The following is a 20487-nucleotide window of genomic DNA, read 5'->3' as shown; positions in this document are numbered from 1 at the left end:
AACCAGCCTGCTGACACCTTGATCTTGGACTTCCATTCTCCATGCTGCGGGGAAATGAATTCTGTTGTTTAAGCCACCCGGTCTGTGCTATTTTGATATGGCAGCTCTAGGAGACTAATATAGTTGTGTTCTTGTAGACAGATTCTGAGGGCAGGGCTGTGTGTGAAGGTTTACAGGAGCAATGTCAGGAAATCCCGTGTGAAAACAAGGAAGGCGGAATTGGGCAGAGGGAGAAATTGAGCTATAATGAATGTGCCACCAAGGTGGTGCTCTGGAGCTGGGACGGCCCTTCAAGGACTGTTCCAAATCGAGGAAAGGGGCCTTTGTTCTCCTACATCAGTCATTGTCAAGGTGAAGGAGGGGTGGGTATTTTGCCCCCCGCAAAGAACATTGGGTAATGTCTGGAGACAGTTTTGGCTATCACACCAGGGGACTGGGTGTGTGCATGGACACTGGGGGAGCGGGTGCATGCACTACTGGCAGCTAGTGGGTAGAGACCAGTGATGTTGCTGCCATACAGCCTAATGCCCAAGACAGCGCCCACCCCCCACCCCGTCACCCCGCAACAAAGAGCCACCTGGCCCTGAATGTCAATAGTGCTGAGATTGAAAAAGCCTCCTGACGTCAGCAAGTGCTGAGCTGCTCTGGCCAGGATTGAACCTCGGGCAGACCCCTGCTGCTGACGGCAGTTCCCAGTGAGGGGTGCAGCTGTGAACTTTCAGCAGCCTCTGCTCCCAGCAGCTGGGGAATGGGTGTGTTTGCCATGAAGAGGATCTAGGCAGACCAAAGGGCACTTGATCTGGCCCCTCAGACTTCTCTCTCTAATAACGGTAACACCCAACCACGTTCAGGGCACTGTCCTGTGAGTTTTACCTATGTTATCCTCTTAAGCCTCACGAAAAGCCCAAGAGGTGGATCTTATGGCCCCTGTTTTGTAAAACAGTAATCCAAGACGCAGAGAGGTTAATCACTCACCCAAGATTACTGAGCTAGCAAGCTACCGAACCAGAATTTGAATCCGGGGCTGTCCGACTCCAAAGTCTGGCTCTTTCGCAAGCAGGAAGGACAACCTTTCCTAAAACAAGAGCAGTACACATGGCATACAGAGGAGAAAGAGGATGGAGAGAAAGAGACTTAACCTAGAACTGATAGAAATCCAGCCTCACAACAGCCAGAACCCTGAAACAATGGCTGATACTGTGCAAACATTTCAGGGGCCAGACCCTGAGCTCGGGCTTCTGGGAGAGAGGCCTCCTGCCACCTCTCTATCCAGAAACGTTAATGGTTACCAGAATTAATCCCTCTGATGAGGGGACATTTTTTGCCTCCTTGAAGAAAATGCATGGACCTTAGGACTTTGTGTGATGACAACAGTAACGATGCAAAACGAAACAGTAATTATGAAAAAGGAAATAAAGACACTTCCCGGGAGACAATGCTATAAAAATAATTTTTATTTGCTACTGTAACTAAAGTAGTGCAAAGAGTAGTTTGGACCCACAGTATTGCAATTTATTTACTACCTTAGCAGCATACAGCGTAGACAGTCTGCTCTTCCCCTTCCTCCCTCTCTATCCGTCCCCCCCCACCCACCCACCCACACACACACACCCACACCCACACACACACACACACACATACACACACACGCCCCTATGCAGACGCAGGCAGGCATAAAGGGCGGGGAATGAGACTATGAGCTAAAGGCTTGTTTCCTGCGTATTCCACTGCTGCCAGTCTATTCTAATGGACAATTCATGGAAAAGACTAGACCTAAATACTAAGAATTTTCTAAATGTTATTTCATGGATTGCAATTGAAAGGTAAACGATATCCAACAGTGTCATTAAATGATTCGGAAGCACTACAGCCCTAGAAAAATTCAAGAAGAAAAATGTAAACCCAATTTACAAAGCCATCGCCTTCCCTGTATTTCCAGCCTTAACCCATTATTTCAAGGTGCCTTAGAATTGCTGGGTCTTGGATGTCACATGGAAATCTGTCCATGGGACTGCGAGGGGTAGGGCAGTGGCAAACACACACACCAAATATTATCTAACTGGTAGAGAAGTCACAATCTTCTGTTTTTTAATAATAGGGAATGAACAAGGGGCTAAGATTCTTAAAGTCCATCTCAGTGTATAAGGATTCGGATACGCCACAAGGCACACTCTGACTCCCCCATACACACAGTCATTAGAAATGGACATCCGCAGTGACCCGCTTAACCTCCCCGACATGTCCCTGTGATCAGGATGCTCCTTGTATTTGTTTGATAACCTTTGGTATAACCACTGTCTGCTCTGGGTATTTCTTTGATTTAAAAAAAAAAAGACACCAAGTGCAAAATTCACATCCAGTTGACAAGACATTTAAGGTGTATAATGCCCCAGCCCCAGCTATCCAATACCAGCTGTTGAAAGGATTCTCTCTCATCTGGAGAGACATGGAGTGCACAGTTCACCCACGTGGCTCCGGGTTGCTGGTGACAGTGGGCTGGTCCTGAGCAGAGGCGCCTGCAGCTGGAGTCACAGCTGGACTTGCAGCAGGGGCAGTAGGGTCTCGGGGAGCCCGGGCTGGTGTCGGATGGGAACCACTGGCTGCAGAGACACATGCACAACAAGTGCTGAATATTCAAAACAGTACGTGCAGGACATACAGCCACACCTAGACCCTTGCAAGCCAGGAGAGACGCTTCTAGACTAGTGGTCCTGGCACTAACTGGATGAGCAACTTTGGACCCATTATCTAGGTTCTTTGGACTTTGGTGTCCCCTCCTATAAAATGATAGGTTGAAACAGATGTGCAAAGATTTCTGGGATTCTAAGTCCTGAATTTATTCTGTGACTTTACAGGGGTGTGTAAATATTAAGAAAGAGAGAGAGAAAAAGAAAGAAAGAAAGAAAGAAAGAAAGATAGAAAGAAAGAAAGAAAGAAAGAAAGAAAGAAAGAAAGGAAGGAAGGAAGGAAGGAAGGAAGGAAGGAAGGAAGGAAGGAAGAAAGAAAAGAAAGGCGGGGAGAGGAAGGGAGGGAGGGAGGGAGGGAGGGAGGAAGGAAGGAAAGAAGGAACTCCTTGGTCTATGTTTCCTATGGTCATAACTCTTTTTTTCACCTAGTATTGATGCAATGCAAGCTCTGGATTACACCAATCAATCAGAAGGAGTGTTGGTTTTATTCACATTCTGATTCCATTTGGATGATATGCCAAATTTGATTTAAATTGAATTCTTTAAGTAAATGTGTATACATTTTGGAAAACATAATTACTAGGTTTAATTGTTTTTCAACCTACCTTCAGTAAGGAGGCTGAACCACAATAAAGGTTAGGGAAGCTTACAAAGTTTTATACTTTATGGCAATAGCTTTCAAGTGGGGGTAATTTCGACTCCCGGGGACAGTTGGCAATGTCGGTGGACATTTTTGTTGTCACAGCTGGAGGATGGGGTGCTGCTGGCATTTAGTGGGTAGAAGCCAGGGGTGTTGCTAAGCGTCCTAAAATGCCTGGGCCAGCCCCCCTCCTGAACGAAGAATGACCCAGCTCCAAATATCACTAGTGCTGAGGCCCACACACCTGCTTTATGTACTAAGGCTGTGAAGTATCCTGTCCATAAGACTGTGGGCTCTGGGACCCGGCTGCTCTGCCCTTTATCAGTTATGTGACCTTGGACAAGTTACCTACTCTCCTTCTGCCTCTAACAAATGGAGAAAATAAGAATATCTGTACCTTATTTTGCTCTTATAAGGATTAGATGAGTTCACGTATATAGTGTTTTTAGAACAGTGTCTGGCTTGCCTAGGTACTCAACAGATGTTAGCTCTTACTACTAGTGACCTGGTTTACCATGGAAATGTGTTGATTTATCAATTTCTGGGGCCTCGCTTGCAGGACTGATGAAAAAGTTGGGGTGTTTGTTTCTGGGATGCTTTATAGTCCACTTTTAGACCCCAGTAGCCTATGAAAATAGCCAAAACTTTGAAGCCAGAAAGTCCAGAGTCACATGGTCCTTACAGTTACCAGCTGAGTGATATTGAGCAAGTTACTTAACCTCTCTGAGCTTCAGTTTCTCTATCTGTAAAGTGGCGGTACCAGCCTGCAGGGGTATGTGACATACAGCTAGCACAGTGGCCATGGTTTGTGCGAACAATTGCCTTTAAGCAGTGCTCTTAAGCTCAGCAGTCCTTGAGTCTCATACCATTTTCAGTAGGTGGGACTATTCTTAAAGGTTCCCAAATGTCCATCCTGAAATGTATCGACCTATAGAAGATGCCATCACTTGTTGACCATCTGACTTCTAGATAAGCTCTTCAAGATTTCCACCTGCAAGAGGCTATACTAGGAAATTCCGGAACGGGCTCCAAAGCCTCTGACCTTTTTGAATATGTAAAGGAATTCTCCAAGGAACCCCTTCCAATACCTACAGAAAACCTTGTGAATCCAGAGACTGTTCTGAAAGAACAGGATAGTGGTGGCGGTGCGGAGGGGGCCCAGGTGTTGCATAAGGATGTGACGCTTCTAGGTCAAAGCCATCACTCTGGCAGGTGATCTAACCGCGGCAGGGACCATGAGACCCAGTGATGCGGCACAAAGACCATTTGCTGGAGTCAGGAGACCTGTTCTGGGCAAGTCTCATTTATCTACCACTAATAGGTGACTTAGGGGTAGATACAGAATGGCAGACATTTCAGCCCTAAAATGCTTGAATCTCATAGGCTTTGGTTTCCTCATCTGTGAATTGAGGGGCTTGGATTAAATGGTGTCCAAGACTTCTTGGGTCCTAACAGTTATCTTTCTGATGATTCTCTGAGGAAGTTAATGAAGTACTAAGGCACGTATTTTTCCTTTTCAAGCTCAGGGAAATGTTTAAATCACCATGGTAACAAGATAAATCAGCAATCAGTTTTCTGATTAAAACAAAAAAAGTGCCACTGTGTAAATGTAGAAGGAATGCATAATTAGCATCTCCACCACTGAAATCTTCTTGTCAGAGCATAACAAAAATGCTCGATGTTTCGGCAGTAAGTTTGTTATTATCCACGTGAGAACTCTCCCATTTCCAGCAGCAGTTTGCAATCACTGGACAAACCCCCCAACAGCCCGTCATAAAGTGGCCTCTTTGTCTCCGATCACCTGGAATCTGTCCTAATTTGATTACCGGATTAGAATCAAGGTAATGAGGAAAATCAGTGTGCTGCTTCAAAAATGACAGAGTCCATTCCTGAGTCAGAAGCGATTTTTGGATTATTTGCTGCTTGAGGGACCATTTTCTGTACATTAGTGAAAATGATAAAGAGCTGGCCCTGAGCTGGCAGACTGCAGCCCACAGGCCTCAGGTGGCTCGCTGCCTGCTTCTGTATGGCTTGCAATCTAAGCATGGTTTTTGCATTTTGAAATGGTTGACTAAAAATCAAGAGAAGAGTACTATTTTGTGACATGTGAGAAACATGTGAGATTCAAATCTTTATGTCCACGATAACGTTTTATTGGAGACCAGCCATATCATTTGTTTTCCTGTATTGTCATTGGCTGCTTTTGCACTCTAATGAAAGTTGAGTAGTTGTGACAGAGATGGCCCTCAAAGCCCCAAATGTCTATTATCTGGCCCTTTACGGAAAAACATTGGCCAACCTCTGTTGTGGACCACTGCAGGAGAAATATCTGCTTGCCAGTTGACCAGATGGGAGCATAAAAGAAAGACGAATAGGAGAGAATATACTGGGTGAATCCAGAGATAATAGACTATTTACAAAGATGAAGTGGTGGGGGGGGGGTAAGGAGGTGAGGGAGGGAAGCTCTGGAAATCATATACTATGAATAAGAGCTAATCTACTTCATTTGGGCCTCTGGATCCAGCAGGGACCAGTCCACGTATATAAGATCCATGTCATTTAAACATTTCTTATGAGTAAAGATACTGGGAGGGCAGCAAGGGTAATGAGATAGGAGAAAAGTGAAATCTCACCATTAAATCACTCTGACTTTAAGGCTGCTGCTTTTTGCATGAGTACCGCTTTGTGACATTTTACTGTAATTTTAGTACCTCATTAACTGGAAATGTAGAGGACAGGAAAAGAGTAGGAAAAGGTTTAATTGATCTTGTTCATATCATCTTACTCTTTTTAAAAGACCACTTGGCTAACCACTTAGGCAAAAAGGATGAGTTGGCTTAAATTATGAATGTTTTGAATAGGCTGACATTGGTTTAAAAGGTGAGCACGTCATGCCCAGAGCTGGTAGTTCTGCAGATCTTGCTCTATACTGTGTATTCTATTTAGACACAAAATTGACAATAACACGAGGAAGGCAGGACTCTCTCTGAAGCGGTCTTTTACATTTTCTCCCTCTATTCTTCCCTTTACCTTCCGCCAGGCAGCCAGCCACGCTCCATGTCTTTTCAGTCTCAGGGGAGATATGGTTCTAGACATACTTTACTTTGGGATTTTTTGTTTTTCCCAAAGCCTGGGTCCATTAAAGCAATTATGCTTGGCATCCTTGACAGGGAGGGGGAGAGGGAAAGTGCTTTAGAGATGAAATGAGGCAGGGAAAGGAGGTTTCTGGAGTGTGGGAAAGTGGCTAAGTCTGGCTGTGGGTGTACCCCAGCAGAGCCCTCACCTTGCCCTTCAGCAACCTGAGAAAGGAAGACCTGGCAGAAAAAAAAAGGCTAAGGTGCTCAGCTTTGGCAAAGACAATGGGACTTGTAGGTGACCCAGAAGCTGCGAAGCCGACGGACTTGGAAGGATGGCGTAGGCCCAGGGCAATGTGTATTCTGCTAACAGACTGGTTACCATCTGAGTAGTTAGTGCTACCAAAAACCCAGGGACTTTGCACGTCCCTGGGAGGCATCAGCTTCAAGAAAGACTGAGCTGCCTGGTAGTATGCAAGCTAGGAATCAAAATCAAGTTCCCTCAAAGGAAATAAAAGAGATTTTTTTGCATACGTAATATTTTTTGTGGACTTGTTTTGGTACGCAAGCTAGACTAGTCAGTATTTTTGTTCAGCTGTTTTTTAAAAAAGAGCTTTATGTTTTAGAAAGAGTCTAATAGCATAGAAAAGCATGCTAGTCTCTGATAGTGGTGTCTGCTACTTACTGAGGTAAACCAAACTCTTTAAGTGTAGGCGCTACCTGGTGTCAGCGTACTTTAATTGCAAGTAAAATGCCCTAGAGGGCATTATTCCTTAGGAGCTACTGGGCTAACATTTCTTGAGTTCTAAATACTTTACTCAGTGTTCCCTCATTGGGTTCTCTCAACTACAATATGACATAGGTGTACTACTAATTCTGCTGTTTTAGAGAACAGGAAACTAAGGCACAGAGAAGGTCCCTCCCTTGCCCAAGGTCACACGCTAGTGACAGGCCAGCATCTTAGCGGTCTGTGCTGTTACCTACTGTCCCACACCGCTAGCCTTCTGAACACAGGACAGTTTACTGTGGCAAGTGTGGTGACGTGTTGATTATATATCACAAAGCGTATAAACTCAGGAGGAAAATGAAGGTAGTTGGAGCTGAACGCAAAATGGATGGACAGCTCAATTTAAAGGTTTGGCCACAAATCGTTAGTTTTTAGAAACAACTGACTGGAAAAAGTGCAAATCACAAAATGACAGAGATCCCTAACTTAGAGCACACTCCTCCTACCCAGCACCTTAAGGGAGGCTCTTAACTCTCAAATCCTGTCCCTCTCCGCTCTGGCAGTCTCTGCTCTAGGCTGCATTCCTGTGCCGGCTTAACCACGGCCAGGGTTACCACCAACATCTACTACATCCGTCACCTTCCCACGGGGTGGCTCATGGACCTCGGGCACCAGCTCCTCGGAGAGACGCCCGCGGTAGAAATTCTGCCCGCTGAGAGACCCCTGCAGTGCTTCTCTGCTGCTTTTCTATGCTTCCATCCCCCTTGCCCCATTGTCCAGTCACTGATGGAGTACCCTCTTATTTCAAAGTCATTGACAAATTTGCACTTATATGGAGGACTTTAAAAAATAGGAAAATAATTTACTACATATTTTAATTCAACACTAGTCCTAACAGGGCTGGTATGTACCACTGTAGGGGCACATTTTGGAAATATGTGGAGACTCCTTTTTTTTTTTTTAACTTCTATGCCCTTACGACTCTAAGTGTGTGGAACAGCATCGTGAATGGAACCTGAAACCTTGTGAGAAATGCAGGATGTCAGAGGCCACCCACAGACCGACTGACTTAGAATCTGCATTTCACCAGATCCCTGTGTGATTCCTGTGCACACTGAAATTAAGAAGTGCGGGGCTAGAATTTACATATTGAAATACATATTATTTTATTATAATTATTTTCTTTTTATTTCTCCTTTATATTGCTGTTTAGGGCATTATTTTTAAAACTAAGTGTGTAGGCAGATTACTTGTCATTCATTTCAAGGTACCAAAAAAATGTGTTAAAAAATACATCTTATGTAAGGGGACAGTGGGTCAGAGGCAGATGGTAGCCACTGTTTTAGAGTATCTTAAGTGTGAAAAAGTTCAGAAGTCTGCTGCCCTACATCCTTTCATGGACTCTATTTTGTGATTTTGGGCAGACCACGGCATTCCTTTAGCCCCATTTCTTCATCTGTAAGATGAAGGGCATAGAATTAAATTATTTTTAAGATCCTATCCAGACTTCTCCAATGCTCACCGAAGGGAAGAGGTATGTACAGGAAGAAGCAAGTGAAAGAGTTTGAAAAAAATGAAAAACAAATGAGTGAAAGAGCAAAGGATACACAGGAAGGGGAAAGTATATCAAAAGGCAGGAGGGACAGGGAGATGGGAATGTGGAAGGACTGATAATGAAGCTATGGAAAAAGGAAAAAACTACGACTTCTGATAAAAGCCATTCCACCAGCCCATGAATTTTCATGGCTACCAGCTGGCATAAAATGAGAAAGACAATTTTCAGCTCCTCTAACGGAATTGCATTTGTAATAATCATAACAATATTTTTACAGAGTAAAAAAGACAAAGATAATTTGAAATGGAAAACACTGACAAGATGCAAAATAAATGCGCTATACCTGGGAACAAATTTAGGGATGGGACAGAATTTGCATGAGGAAAACTTACCAGCTGGCGTGCTACAGGGCATCAAACCTGGAAGGGCTTTTTAAATCTTATTTATTTATTTTGCGGTACGCGGGCCTCTCACTGTTGTGGCCTCTCCCATTGCGGAGCACAGGCTCCGGATGCGCAGGCTCAGCGGCCATGGCTCACGGGCCCAGCCGCTCCGCGGCATGTAGGATCTTCCTGGACCAGGGCACAAACCCATGTCCCCTGCATTGGCAGGCGGACTCTCAACCACTGCGCCACCAGGGAAGCCCTGGAAAGGCTTTTGGTGGTTCCTAGTAAAATGACTCCGTATTAGCCTCTCGGAACAGTGGCTTCTGTCTCACCATCAAATCTGTGCTGAAATGCACTTCTTTTGCTTTTCATTATCTGCTACACAAATAATGGCTGTGCCGTTGCTCAAATGCCATGTCCAGCCCTAATGTATCCATTTGTAAATGTCCCTGTTGGTCTTTGTGAGTGATTCTGTCCTTCTGTAGCTTCCAAGATGGTTGGGAATTGGAATTCTCCCCTGAGAGATGTTTGCAAATTTCAGTACCTACTAAGTGTGAGATCATAAATGATGGGACCAAGGCCTTCCTCTGACTCAGCTTATGGTCTCATAGGGAAGATAAACATGACAGTTAACATTATTGAGAGGGTTTTATATGCCAAATAAATACCAACCGCTAACATTTTGGTGTCATGTGTATTTTTTTCACTGAACTCTCCTAACAACCCCGAGAAGTAGCTACTATTATAACTTCATTTTATTGATGAGAAATTGGGGGATCAGGAAAGTGAAATAACTGGCCATACGTCACACAGCTAATGAAGAGCTAAGCCTGGACTCTAAACTCAGCTAGAAAGGACTGGGGTGCCTATCTCCTTAACTACTGCCCTACACTAGCTCAGAAAGGAAATAGTGACTAGTAGAATCCGCACTAGACTAACTGCTGGCTCTACTGTCCCCCTCGGCCCCTCCCTCTGAATCTAAGGGGCTGGGTATTTTTACTCATCACAAGGGCTTGTTTATTATCTTACACATTTGATTCCTCGACTGGGATAAATAGGAAGACTTCGTGCTAGAGGGGGCCTCAGAACTGGGTTTTAAGACACACAAGGTATAGTTTTGATAGCAGGTGTACTTTGAATTGGAGAAGACATTTTTGTTCAATGTCTTAAGCACCTTATTTCAAAAAATCCTTGCTTACTTTGAAAAATGTAACAATAATTGGAGCCTTCCATCAGCCAGAGATTACGAGACAGCCCTAGGGGTAACCACATGTGAACGATCCTCCTAACAAAAGGAAGTAGAATGGCTAAGGAGGGAGAGTGTCATTTTTCTAGTAAGGAAAAAGAATCCCTATGTATTTTTTTTAAGATTTTTAAAAATTAGTTATTAATTTATTTAGTTTTGGCTGCATTGGGGGTTCGTTGCTGCGTGTGGGCTTTCTGTAGTTATGAAGAGCAGGGGCTACTCTTTTTTGCGGTGTGTGGGCTTCTCATTGCGGTGGCTTCTCTTGCTACAGAGCACGGGCTCTAGGCGCATGGGCTTCAGCAGTTGCAGCATGCGGGCTCAGTAGTTGTGGTGCACAGGCTTAGTTGCTCCGCAGCATGTAGGATCTTCCCGGACCAGGGCTCGAACCCGTATCCCCTGCATTGGCAGGAGGATTCTTAACCACTACGTCACCAGGGAAGTCCCTCCTACATTTTTTATATAGCCCTGGCTTTTTATAAATCTTTACCTGAGACAGACTGGCAATACTGCACGGTCCAGGCGATCAATGCAGACAGCAGGAAGGTTCCCAGAAAGTAGATCTGCAAACATCCAAAGCACATGTCAGATGACTGACCAAGGGTGGGGACCATGAGGACAGGGCTGAGGGGAGACAGTTCCTACCAGGGCAGAGTGCAGGGTGGCACCCCAGATAAGCCGGAGGTTAAGGTAAAGCCAGGCCAGGGAGCAGGGGCTGAAGGACTCCTCGCTGCTGTGGCTCCAGCACCTGCAGACAAAAAGCACAGTGTCGCCAAACGTTGGTAGCATTACTTACGACCGATATTTGCAGATCCTCAAACCCACATCCTTCTGCTTTGGGTCAAATGAGCACATGTAAAATGAGAGAAAAAAGAAATAAAACCAGTTCTGAGGGGTGTGAGCCTGTGCTGAAATTCTAGGATCCTGGCAAACATCTCAGAAAAAGGTCAGTCTTGTCCTTCATAAAAAGACAGGTCCAGGAGGCCCTTCTAGCACAGGAGCTGCCAAGGAACACTTCTATGTGAGTGTCTGTGTCCAAAGTCCAGACACTGGGATGCCTCCCTATCTTGCAGAAAAGCATCATCTTATTGGACACTTTATTTTTTCCACTCTCGTGGAAAAACTTAGTCAGCATTTTAACTTCAAATCAAGCACATTCTATATCTTAATCCTCAGATACTAGCAAAGGGAATTAAGTTTGGGTCCAGCTGAGTGTTCTCTAATCAGAACAAATCCTGAGCCCTTTATAACCACTGACATTAGAAAATAAGACCAAGGAGCTTCCCTGGTGGCGCAGTGGTTGAGAGTCCGCCTGCCGATGCAGGGGACACGGGTTCGTGCCCCGGTCCGGGAGGATCCCACGTGCCGCGGAGCGGCTGGGCCCGTAAGCCTGCGTGTCCGGAGCCTGTGCTCCGCAACGGGAGAGGCCACAACAGTGAGAGGCCCGCGTATCGGGGAAAAATAATAATAAGAAGAAGAAAATAAGACCAAGGCTAACTTTAACCAAGAAGCAAACACTACCCACTTGTGTTCCTCCAGCTGCTATAGTATTAAAGAGGCTCTGAACTCACCTTTCGTACAGTTCTTGGAGGATGGAGATGTTATTAGAATGGACAGTCGGGTCAATTTCCAAGAAATCCAAAATATGATGTGGGATTATAGCACCTTCCTCAATTAGCAGGGCCAGGTTAAAAAATCCCTGAAAAGAAGCCACAAACCAAACTCATTCACTCCTTATAATAAAGCCTAGACGGACACTTCATCAGAATGTAAACTTTTACAACCTCTAGATTTTTTTTTTCAGTCCCTAGAGCCAGATGGTTTTGTCATCTTCACTGATGAATTGTTTCCCTAAATATATGCATCTGAGGAACTTATTTGCAGAAGAACCAGGAGGCTTTCAGAGGACGCTGTGTCCCATCTGCTCAGAAGCCAGCCACCGGGGGAATCTGTCCTTTCCTGTTCATTCTCTCAAAACAGAACTCGCTGGAAAACGTGCCCTTGTATCATCAACAAACCCAGAATATCGACTCAAAGGCAGTGTCCGTCACGTACAGACTATACCCTGGGTCACCATCGGTATGTCAGAATTCTAACAAATGTGGCTGTGTGTGTCCTCGGGGCTGACATTCTAAGAGGAGAGGACCTCTGATGCGCACAGTAACGTGCAAGTGTTTGTCCGATCTTTCCTAGGGCAGCGAGAAAAACCTCCTCACCTGATTCCTCTTGGTACAGACCCTCCACTCTGGTACGCTTCCCCACCTCCCTCTCATTATATATCTTGTTCTTGACCCATAGAGGTAGGACCTGCCTTACTGGGCTGTGCAGGTCCAGTAAAATAACACAGTTAAGAGCCTGATGGTTGAAGTGCTTCATAGAGGATGATCACTATTACAGGACCTGGAGGAGATGCACTGTCCATCATGAGCTGAGCATGTGGCCAGACCAAGAAATAAACAAAACATGATGTGTCACTTATTATTACGGCTTTACAAATTCCACTGAATTGTTGCCCTTCAAAGAATTCATAGTCACGCTTTAATGACTTATATCCTCCCTTTCCTTTCATTTAGTTGATTCTAAATAAAAATCACCATCCCCCAGGTTGTAAAATTGCAGGAGTCTCACAAGCAGGCTATGTGATGATCATGATAAAAATAACAGCAGCTGGCATTTTCTGAGTGATGCTATATATGAGGCGTTGTTCTGTTTTATATATATATTCACTTAATCCTCACAACAACACATTGAGACAGATTCTGTTATCCTCTATACTATTATTACTAGGAAGCTGAGGCACAGAGAAGTTAAGGAATTTGCCCTAGGTCATACAGTTGGAAAGGGGATTCAAATGTAAGCAGACGGGATTCAGAGCCTCAAATCTTAAGTTCCACCTTGCTGCTAAATAACCTCTAAATAGATACAAGTATTAGGTGTCTTAAAATTTCACACACACACAAGCAGAAAATAGACTGTTTCTCCACTTTTTGAATGAAAGGCTCTCTTAAAACTCGAGGTATTAGAAGAAAAGAAGAAAATGACTTTATAAAATTTTAAAGTCTCTGAACAATGGAAAAATAACAAGATTAAAATAAATTGGAAAATGGACTAGGGGGATATTTGTATGCATTGTAATAGCTTAAGGTTCATTATCTACTGGGCAAATGTATAAAGAACTAATTATAATTTAAATTAAAAAATAGATAAACAGACAAAGAGTAAGAATAGAGAATTCACGTAAGAAAATATAAAGGGTAAATTATCATAGATGAGTATATGTAAAAGTGTCCATCCCCAGTAGTAGTCAAATACATACAATTTGAAACAATAAGGAAGGATCAACTTATAATCATTCAATTACCAAATTAAGTCACGAAAACATCCAGTGCTGACAAGATTTCAGTGATCCTTTTATACTAAGCACTGCTTGGTGATACATTAACTGGGAAACAGTTTCAGAAAGTAAATCGGCAATATACTATTATTATGTAACCATGAAACCATTTAGACTGTTTGACTTAGCAATGCCATCCCTCAGATTATAAAGAGATTATTCAAACGGAGGTAAAAGATGGAAATATGAGAATGTTCATGGTAGCACTTGCTATAATTACAACACAATAGGAAATGACCTTCACGTCTTCCTTAACGGACTATAAATCCCATGAAGGCAAAAATATTGTCTATCTTTTAATCTTGTGTCCCCACCACTAAGCGGTGTCTAAGACAGGGCAGGACTACATAAACATGTGTCAAATCAATCAATAAATTAGCAAACAAGACAATAAATGTCCATTAAAAGATAAAACTTAATAAATGACAGTCTATCAGCTCAGCAGGATATGGGGCAGCAGTTAAGAGTAATAGTTACAGAGACCATGCAATAGAATGCACCCGTTCCTACAATACGTGACAAGAAGCAGATTTTTCAAGTGGCCCGTGTGCTCTAGTTACCATTAAAGAGACCCACTAGCCTGTGGCTGGGACTAGAAAGGGACATGAAGACTGAAGGAATTAAAAAGAAAGAAAGAAAATCCAAAGGAATAAAGCCCCTGACATGGAACTGTGGGTGCATTCTTTGATTTGTTTTCTCTTTAAAAATTATTCTTGGGCTTCCCTGGTGGCGCAGTGGTTAAGAATCCGCCTGCCAATGCAGGGAACATGGGTTCGAGCCCTGGTCCGGGAAGATCCCACATGCCGCGGAGCAACTAAGCCTGTGCGTCACAACTACTGAGCCTGCGCTCTAGAGCCCGCGAGCCACAGCTACTGAGCCCGCGTGCTGCAACTATTGAAGCCCGCGTGCCTAGAGCCTGTGCTCCGCAACAAGAGAAGCCGCCGCAATGAGAAGCCCACACACCACAACGAAGAGTAGCCCCCGCTCGCCTCAATTAGAGAAAGCTCGTGCGCAGCAACAAAGACCCAACACAGTCAAAAATAAATAAATAAAATAAATAAGTTTATTTAAAAAAATTATTCTTTAACGTTTTTATAACATCATCTTGTGAAAAAATTAAAAATCAGAACTGAAAAAAAAAAAAATTAGGTCCAGGCCTAATTTTGAGTAACAACATAAATCATCTAGGGGAGTTTGGCTCACCAGCAAATCCTTTTAGTACCAACTCCTATTTCATTCCAGGAGAAATAATAAAAGGATAGATCATATCCACTAAGCATACTCAGTGCTGGGCTTGGTGCTTTACGTCCAACATCTCATTTAATCCTTGTAACTTATGAGGTGGATGTTATTATTATCCCCAGTTCACAAATGAGAAAACAAAGAGTCAGTGATTGAGTGGCTTGCCATATACAAATAGCTGTGAAGGCACAAAGATGTGGGGTAAAAGCAAAAGTCGTACCTCCTTTAAAAAAAAAGACTAAGATAGGGATGAGTTTCCAACTTTTGCTTTGTGATCAGATCACAAATCACACGGGAAATCTGTGGCATAAGAGGGTAACAGCTATTCCAGCTTCCATCACGAAACAGCCCTGAGATCCTCACAAGAGAAGTCCAATTAGCAAATGTAGAAGGAAGGAGAGAAACAGAAAATCATCACTGGCACACTACAGTTAGTTGTTGCAGGCAAGATTTACTGAAGGATACTGAAATCAGCGGGCAGAAGTTGGAGGAGAAATCAAATATTTGCATCATTGCTAATTATCTCCCCAAGATATCTACGAATTAGAAAGAGAAAAATATTAACTTTACATGGGAGAAACCTAGTAGAAACCACCTTCACCGAGTGATTGAGATCAGCCTCACCAATAATAAGACATAGCGACACTATGTACACCACATATGATACGCTGAGAAGGGCATATAACATCTGGGCTATCCTTGCCCCAAATGCATAATCTCAGTCTATTCACGAGAAAACAGAAGACAGGCCCAAATCGAGGGACATTCTACAAAATATCTGACCAGTATTCTTCAAAGGTATCAACGTCATGAAAGACAAGCAAAGACAGAAACCGTCCCAGATTGAAGAGGACTCAAGAAATATGACAACTAAATGCAATGTGGGATCCTGGAACAGAAAAATGTTAGTGGAAAAACTAGTGAAATACAAATAAAGTCTGAAAAGTAGTTAATGGTACTGAACCAACACTGATTTCTCAGTTTGATAATGATACTGTGGCTATGCAACTTTTCTATAACTCTACAAATATTCCAAAATAAGAAGTCTCCCCCACCCAAAAAAAAAAAGGTCACTGAGAGCAAAGTCCTATCACTAAACTATTGGCTCAGCTATGCAAGCAAACTACTTCCCATTTTGACCACTTCCAATTTCTTGAGTTCCTTCCTACCTGGTGAGCTAGTTTGATGGAATCTGGTAGAAAGACTCCTGGGTTTGGAGCCAGGAGACCTGGGTTTAGGCTCTGACTGCTTCTCCTACTACCTGCTTGTCTGGCCTTGAGCAACTTATCACCTTGTCACAATCTTGATGTTCTTTACTATAAACTAGGTCTAATTATCCCCACTCCCACGAGGTTGCTGTGAGAATGGCAGGGGAAACATAGTAAGTGCTCAATAAAGGTTTGCCATTCTGGCTAGTGTTCTCAGAGAGGTTTTGTGAGGGGCTCGTGAACACGGATGAGAAGTGACTTTGCAACCTCACAAGGAAGCATCATCAGGGGCTCGTTTCTGTTGCCGTTTACCTGTGAGTCTCCGTCCAGCGCTGCTTGGGCATACATCTGCACAGACAACTCAAGGTCTTGTGATTGGTTTTGGTGACCATAGTAGTAAAGGTCTCCCATTTTCAAATACGCTGCAGGACAAAAAGGACAAGTGGTTTTATTTCAGACCGACCTTTTAAATGATTGGCCCATTTGCATGACTGCGAGTTTTTCCCACCAGAATCTGGATGCAGGTACATCTTTAGGCTTCCTTGACGTGGGGAGGGGAAAAAAAGATTATTGCACTGAGCACTCCCATTTCTAGACACATTTTCTTGCTTCGCTGGGTAGCTCTCCTAAATGGGTCTGTTTGTGAGAATCATAGTCTGCAACATCACAGCCCCAACAGCCAAGGTTGTTTGGGGCACCGAGATTTTGCTGCCTGGGTTTGATGACTGATGTGTATTTCTTGACTCTGTTTAAGCCATATATGTTATCTTTCCTCTGAGGAAAAAGTTTTGTTTGAGTGTATGTATCACTCAACGTCCAATCAGAATAGAATCTTCTTCAGGTAGTTCAAAAAAGGGATTTTAACACTGGGAACTGGTTACCAGGATGTTGGAAGAGTTGAAAGGGCAAATGCGGAACAGTAGGCAACCCAGAGATTAGCAATGCAGGAAGCCACTACCTTCCTAGGCCTGGGGGCCAGCTGAGACCACAGAGGATGGACGGCCAGGCAGGAGTTGGAACCATGGAAATGCAACCATTGCCAGAGACACAGCCCAAAGCAGAGAGAAGGGGAGAAATACTTGGGCTTCTCACCTCCTCCCACCCTGCAATCTCCTGCCAGCGCCTCCCATTGGCTGAAAATAATCAGATGTCACTGGGCAAAGGAGTCTGGGAACTGTAGTTACTGAAGGTCAGCCCTCTATCACACAGGGCAGAGCCAGGAAGACAGGGAATCCATCTGAGGGCAAAAAGGCAAAAGGCTGGCGCAGAGAATCTCTCCCGAATAGCTTTTTCTTTTGAATTCTCGCTGATTTCCTTAGAAATGATGGGTCCAAGCATTCGATAGACAATGGATGAAGAGAAATGTATTGCTTGAGATTGAGAGCAGAGTTTAGGGACGATCTTAATAGCCGAGATTTTTCACTCTGTTTCTTAATTGTTTAGAAATATTACACCACACAAAGCTGTTAGATGTTCCCTGTTACTAAAGATTAAAAGCCTCCAATGCTTCAAGTTAGCACCCATTTCTCTATACATACCAAATGAAGGAGCATCGATTTGAAAAACAGAGAAATTATAGTATCTCCAAACACAATTAACATCCAAGTACCTCTTGGCCAGGTCCTAAGGGGATGAAGGGGGAGAAAAAGTTAACTCATTAATATTTCTGCCAAGTGATTAATTTTGCCTCCATAAAACCCAATTCATTATCCTTAACCTTAGAGCTTCTAGTCTGAGGAGAATACATTTACTTACTGGCCTCTCCTCACAGATGTGAGCTAAATTTGTCTGTGACACTTCAATTCCAGTTTCTGCTGCTAAAACATAATACAGCAAAGCTTCGTGCCTAAAAATAGATGATTAATAATAAATTTCATAGAGTGGCTCTTACTAATACTCACAGAGAGCTTTATATTCACACGTAAGAGGGCACAAAATAAGCAGTTTTTTTAAAACCACAAAATCATGAGGTTTTTTTTTTTTTTTAAATAAATACTGTTGTTAAAAATACTGCATGCACTGATTTATTTTCTCTCTTAAAAGGCTGAACTCACAGATAAGGTTGGGGAGCTAGTTGATACAACAGCTACCTCTACTGGCCGAATGGTACGTCGCGTGCTGGCTGGGGAGCTGTCTATTAGCTTTGGGTCCTTGAAATCCTTCCATCTTCCATCCTCGCTTAGAGGAGATAAGTGGTATTAAGAAAAAGCTCTGCACTTTTGGGTCCTGTTTTGCGAAGGGCTTTATGGGGCTTACGACTCTGAACAAGCTTAATTAAAGCTGAGCTTCTGTGGTACATCAGAAGTTTGGCAAAGGAGAGGCAGTTTGCAAGGGGCTTGATACCAATGGCCAAAAACACATCTGAAAAAAGTAAATATTCGACACCACTGGTAATTGAATAATTGCGAGACAATGAGACCACTTTTCATTTGTTGAGACTGGCACCTGATTCATAATACAGATAACGGCAAGAGCTTGGGGAAAAATGGACCTATTCCTACAACCACTGTTAGTGGGAAGCCAATTAATGTGATAGTTAAGGGTGAGGACTCTTACGAATGTACATACCACCTGGCCCAACAGTTCTGCCTCATGAGGGTTTATTCTAAGAAACAATCAGAAACATGTGCAAAGATTCTGGGGCAACAGAGGTCATGGCAGAGCTGTTTCTATGAATTGGGGGGAAAAAAAGAAACAAATATCTGAAAATCAGTGACTAGTTCAATTAACCCAAGGCTCAGCCACTTTCAGACGAGGCCCTTAAAAATGATGTGGAAGAAGAGTATTCAAAGACGTAGACAAATGTCTATGCCAAAGTTTCCACTGTGTAAAAAAAAACAAAAAAAAAACAGGATAAAAAACAGGGCAATTTCATTTTTGTAAAACAAAAATAAAACTGAATCCACACATGTACACACACACGCGAATACATATATGCAGGAAAAAAAGAATCTACCAAAATGCTAACGGTACTTATCTCTAGGTGGTGAGAAGGCAAGTGATTTTTTTTTCTTTTTACTTCTCTGATTTCCTCCATTTTAACCATAAATTGTTGTTTCTAAAGCTTATTTTCATTTTCTGTAGCTAATATTAAGTGCTATTTCTTAATGTTAGCTCCATCTAGGAGATGGTTTAAGAAAGGGGGGGGGGAGGTTGTGTTGGGGGAATAAGTAAACGGATCCAAACGTCATCTTTTCTACAAGGCTAAAGCATCTCCTGGCAGGCCATCCCGTGGGGACAGAGGGAGGTGACTGGGGGGTCAAATCAGGACAGGCAGACCTTCAATCAGACATACTGCAGGTCACGGCCATGTGGCTGCTGAGTGCGCTGTTTCCTGGCCTCCGAGATACCCAAGGCAGCCAACCAATTAGGCATGACTCATGCTAAAGAGACAAGGCTGGCTAAGCAGCTTCCCCTGCGAGGACAAGTCACATCAGAGAACCACAACTGCAACGGCAACAACACAAAAGACCCCCAGACATTTTCTTACATAGCTTGCAAGTATCGTGTTTGGTGACAAGAAACCTTGGAGCAGACCCCAAATGGGGGAACTAAATTTGAGGGAAGTTCGGCAGAAAGACTCCATCATTCTACAATTAGGTCCCGTTCCAAAGGTCTTATAATCTCAAACACTCAGGTTTGCCCCAGTGCCTCAGTTTCCCCCACTGGATGGATGAGGGAAGGAGATGGTGTAGACTTGCTGGCCCAAGGTCAGGTATCAGGTCGGCTCTCTCTGCTGCCATAACTGGATGAAATGGGGTTCCTATAACTGCAATGTAATAAAATGAGGTTTTCTTAGATAGCAGTTGGGCAGACTGTTAGAATTTTGGAGTGGAGGACACAAGGTTGACACTTCCTGTAAGAACAGTCACTAGGATAAATTTTATAAAGACAATACCTTGCCTCTAAAGTTACTTGGAAGATGGGGGAGAGAAGGGAGGAACACATTTTATAGGAAGACTTCAATTGACCAATTATTGTATAAGCCGGGAGGAAATCTCACAGAATTCTCAAGTATTTCCTTTGAGGAAGCACTGAAATCACCAAAGAGATGTCTAAAAATATTGATGTCAATAGAAACACTGAACAGAAATCCACCTCTGTCTTCCATCTTGCAGAAGCCATCAGCAGAGGCCATAGATTCCAAAACCACCACCATCTGTTTTCATATATTTAAGTGTGAACTCTAGGCAAGGGTCAGAACACTGAAGAACAGACTTTCTCACCTTAAGACTTCGGAGACATGACACTTCTGCAGAAACCCTATCTGCACTTAGCCTCCTAGCACTTTGCTCTTACTTGTGTCTCAACTGAGTCTGCCTGAAAATATT

At 43.4% G+C, this 20487-nt stretch overlaps 1 protein-coding gene across 6 annotated transcripts in view; it reads right to left on the bottom strand.

Moving 5' to 3' along the window:
• Positions 1-1431: 1431 nt before the first annotated feature.
• Positions 1432-20487, bottom strand: part of SEL1L3 (SEL1L family member 3) — a 97733-nt gene continuing 78677 nt past the window's right edge. For 3 of the 6 annotated variants that reach the window (XM_033421617.2, XM_033421618.2, XM_033421619.2), the window contains 7 exons: positions 17912-18002; positions 17695-17779; positions 16469-16578; positions 11884-12011; positions 10958-11060; positions 10803-10875; positions 1432-2600 (listed from right to left, as the gene is read on the bottom strand). In XM_033421617.2, coding sequence (XP_033277508.1) covers positions 2461-2600; positions 10803-10875; positions 10958-11060; positions 11884-12011; positions 16469-16578; positions 17695-17779; positions 17912-18002 — 730 coding nt within the window. In that variant the 3' untranslated portion in view covers positions 1432-2460. Of the gene's footprint in view, positions 2601-10451; positions 10712-10802; positions 10876-10957; positions 11061-11883; positions 12012-16468; positions 16579-17248; positions 17394-17694; positions 17780-17911; positions 19926-20487 lie in introns of those variants that run through there. The other 3 variants (XM_049708975.1, XR_007476940.1, XM_033421621.2) reach the window with 3 other exon arrangements.

This window comes from Orcinus orca, chromosome 4 (genome assembly GCF_937001465.1).
Source record: "Orcinus orca chromosome 4, mOrcOrc1.1, whole genome shotgun sequence".
NCBI classification, from domain to species: Eukaryota; Metazoa; Chordata; class Mammalia; order Artiodactyla; family Delphinidae; genus Orcinus; species Orcinus orca.
Note: the sequence above shows the minus strand (reverse complement) of the source record. Positions and strands in the feature narration are given on the sequence as shown.